Raw genomic sequence first — 4,024 nt, 5'->3', positions numbered from 1 at the left:
TGCGGGCCGGGGCGCCGCGGAGCTGCGGGCTTCCTAGTGGGGGAGGCCGCCTCCCTCGAACCCTGGTCGGCGCCTGCGCGTTCCCAGCTCATCCCGGGGCTCCCGCACCACGGGGCTGGGGGGCGAGGGTGGGGAGGGCTAGGGAGGAGGCCGAGAGAACAGAACCCCAGAACTGGCAGTGCCAAGGCGTCAGACATTTAGGCTTTGAACAATTCGGGTGACAGAGACCAGAAACAAGGATCAGCTTTTGGATCCGGCGTGTATAGTGTTGACCCCTTTTCACTCCCCCACTTGATCCCCACAGTTACTGGGTCCCCGCGGTGGAAGGGTGATTACCATGCCCTTCTGTGTATCAGGCAGGCCCTCTCGTGGATTAAACTCCCTGGATCCTACTAATAAGGGAACAGCCTCAGAGAGGTTATCTCGAGGCAGGTCACACAGCTCGGAACTGGAGAAGCTGGATTTGAATCCAGGCAGTTGTTTCCAGAGTCCTGCTCTTAAAGACCATGAGATTCTAGACGTTTTGCCCATTTTACAGATGCCCAAACTGAATGTCTCACATAAAGTTCACGGCTTGAAAGGGTGGGGAGACACCCAAGGACCTGTCATTTCTTCAAAGGTTTCAGTAGATCATGAAATTTAAAATCACAGTCCCATGTGTTTTTTGTTTTGTTTTGTTTTAATTTTAGAGTTGTGGGGTACATGTGAGGATTTACTTCATAAGTAATTGGCACACCACCACAACCTCAACCAACTGGGCTCAGGTGATTCTTCTACCCTGACCTTCCAAGTAGTTGAAACTACAGGCACATGCCACCATGCTGGCTAATTCTTTTTCTTTTATTTATTGTAGAGATGAGGTCTCACCATGTTGCCCAGGCTGGTCTCAAACCCCTGGGCTCAGGGCTCAGGTAATCCTCTCACCTCCCAAAGTGCTGGGATTACAAGCATGAGCCAGCACACCCGGCCATAGTATCATTTTTTAGATATACATGTTTATATCTCTGAAACTGTAATACCTCTTACAATGGATGGCAGTTGTTTTCTTTCTCAGTGGTACATAAAATAGCAGTCATCTTAGCGTCAATGATACCTTTGATTTGATTAGTTAGGACAGAGCCAGAATTGCCTGAATAACTTTTCTGGGCATATCTCTCCTCTGTTCCACAGACTCCTCTCTGCTTCAATTGCTCTGTCCTCCTTGGAGACCTATCCCCAGGGGGTACAAAGAGCCCCGTGTCCTGCAATGACGGTGCAATCAGGGGGCACTTTGACCTGGAAGACTTGAACCTGACTCACGAGGCTCTGAGACTCAAGTACCGGGGGCCCCAGCAGACAGAGCTGTTCATGCCCATCTGTGCCACATACCTGCTGATCTTTGTGGTGGGTGCTGTGGGCAACGGGCTGACCTGCCTGGTTATCCTGCGCCACAAGGCCATGCGCACACCCACAAACTACTTCCTCTTCAGCCTGGCGGTGTCAGACCTGCTGGTGCTGCTGGTGGGCCTGCCCCTGGAGCTCTACGAGATGTGGCACAACTACCCCTTCCTGCTGGGCGCCAGTGGCTGCTACTTCCGCACGTTGCTCTTCGAGACAGTCTGCCTGGCCTCAGTGCTCAACGTCACCGCCCTGAGCATGGAGCGCTATGTGGCGGTGGTGCATCCGCTCCACGCCAGGTCCATGGTGACACGGGCCCACGTGCGCCGCGTGCTTGGGGCTGTCTGGGGCCTCGCCGTGCTCTGCTCTCTGCCCAACACCAGCCTGCATGGCATCCAACAGCTGCATGTGCCCTGTCGGGGCACAGTGCCCAATTCCGCGGTGTGCACTTTGGTCCGTCCACTGGCCCTCTACAAGCTGGTGGTGCAGATCACAGCGCTGCTTTTCTTCTGCCTGCCCATGGCCACCATCAGCGTGCTCTACCTGCTCATCGCGCTGCGGCTGCGACAGGAGGGGCTGCTGCTCAGCCAGGAGGCCAAGGGTAGGGGCTCTGTGGCTGCCAGGTCCAGCAACCCCTGTAGGCACCAGCTGCGGGACAGGGGCCGGAGACAAGTGACCAAGATGCTGTGTAAGTGTCACTCCTGGGAAGAGGGGTGAGCCAGGCACTGGGTCTGAGGCAGGGCCCAGGGGAAGGGGCTGAGTGTCTGGATTTATGGAGAGTGAGTGTGTGGTTGGGAAGAGCTCCCTTAGCCGTGTGTGTGTGTGTGTGTGTGTGTGTGTGTGTGTGTGTGTGTGTGTGTGTGTGTATGCATACCTGGGTGCTCTTGTAGATTTTTTTTTTTTGAGTTGGAGTCTCACTCTGTCGCCCAGACTGGACTGCAGTGGCAGGCTGCTCATGGTCACCGCAGTCTCGACCTGCTGGACTCAGGCGATCCTTCTGCCTCAGCTTTCCAAGTAATTGATACCACAGGTGCGCGCCACCACACCTGACTAATTTTTTAAAAATTTTATTGTAGAGACGAGATCTTGCCAAGTTGCTCAGGCTAGTCTCGAACCCCTGGGCTCAGGCAGTACCCTCGCCTCCACCTCCCAAAGTGTTAGGATTACAGGCGTGAGCCATCGCACTCAGCCTCTTTTAGATTACCCTGCTGGAAACCTACACCAAAGATGCAGGTAATCGTGGTAGGATCTGCTACTTAATTTGTGGAGTCCAATGCAAAATAAAAATTCAAGGTCCTGTGTTCAAAAATTGTTAAGACTGTCAAGACAGCAACAGTAGAGCATAAATCCAAGCCTGACGCCCTTCTAAACTCAGGGTCCTGTGCAGATACATAGATTGCACACCCACAAAGCCAGCCCTGGCTCCTGGAACCAAAACACAGAAAGAGTAGGGCATGTGGCTGGGCTACAGGATGACAGAAACAGGCATCTGGACCCTCCAGGTCTCCTTTCTTGGTTCCTCCACGTGCCTCAGCTCTGTTCTTTCCTGCAACAGCCTTGGAGGCATGGCCATTGGTGCATAGCCGCTTTTCCTGAAGACCTGCCCTCTTCCCTTAGTGGCTATTGGAAAGTCCCAGGGAGGAGTTCTGATTGGTGGGGCTTCGGTCACGACCCACCCCCTGAACTAGAGTGGCAGGATGCTGGGGTGCACAGTCCCCAGTGGAACCACACTGTGGGATCTGGCGGGAGCAAGGTCCCTAAAAGAAGGGGAGGAGGATGCTGGAGAGGCAAGCTGGCGAATCTCCTCCATGCTATGTCAGCGGTGCCCTGGGACCTACAGAAGTGACCCTTTGTCTACAGAGGTTCATCAGGAGGTGTGTTTGTGAGGGCTGATGCACAGAGCACAGAAGGATCAGGCCAGAAGTGTGCAGTCAGTCAGGGCTTGCCCAGCTGGGTTGAGGCTCTGGATCTTACTGTGGCCCAGACCTGGCTCTTTTTCAAAATCAGTGGCCCTGGAGATACAAGACAAACTGATACTAAGCCTACCATTGATCCTCTCTCATCCCCCTGCTCCCCAGCTCAGCCCCACCTCAGCAGAGCCTGAATCAGGCCGGTGGGCTGAGCCAGGGCAGGACAGGCCTGCTGGGACCTTGGGCAGAGCCAGCTAACTGGGGCCTGCCCATCCCCAGAGAGATGGACATAAGAGACCCACTCCTCTTGCCCCGCAGGTCCTGAGTGCTAGAGCCCAGGGTTACTTGTGCAGTCCCTGAGATGGGACTGACTACGGGCCAACTGCCCCCTGCCCACCCCACCTGCCACCCCAATCCCTTCCCCCACACGTGGATGGAGGTTATAACAGGTACTTGGCTGGGATGGTTATCCTTGGAAAGTGGGCTTTCTGCTTGCTGGCCTGGGGCCCACTGGCCTTCTCTCCTCCTTCCCTCATGTCCACTTTCCAAGGGACACCAGACCGTGTGCTGGAGACATTATAAGCAATGTCAAGCCGGGCTTGGTGGCTCAGCCTGTAATCCTGCGCCTTTGGGAGGCTAAGGTGAGTGGATTGCCTGAGCCCGCGGATTCGAGACCTGCTTGGGCAGAGAGACCTCATCTCTACAATAAATCAAAAAAAAAAAAAAAAAAAATCAGC

At 54.6% G+C, this 4,024-nt stretch overlaps 1 protein-coding gene across 1 annotated transcript in view; it reads left to right on the top strand.

Annotated features, from left to right (window-relative positions):
• Nucleotides 1–4,024, top strand: part of NMUR1 (neuromedin U receptor 1) — a 9,053-nt gene that overhangs the window by 3,292 nt on the left and 1,737 nt on the right. Inside the window, exon 4 of the mRNA XM_008063798.2 lies at nucleotides 1,171–2,065. Within this exon, the coding sequence (XP_008061989.2) occupies nucleotides 1,171–2,065 (895 nt within the window). The remainder of the gene's footprint in view (nucleotides 1–1,170; nucleotides 2,066–4,024) is intronic.

This window comes from Carlito syrichta, unplaced genomic scaffold (genome assembly GCF_000164805.1).
Source record: "Carlito syrichta isolate Samal-C Ts95f unplaced genomic scaffold, Tarsius_syrichta-2.0.1 Scaffold307032, whole genome shotgun sequence".
NCBI lineage: Eukaryota > Metazoa > Chordata > Mammalia > Primates > Tarsiidae > Carlito > Carlito syrichta.
The sequence above is the reverse complement of the archived record's forward strand: the minus strand, read 5'-3'. Positions and strand labels throughout refer to the sequence as shown.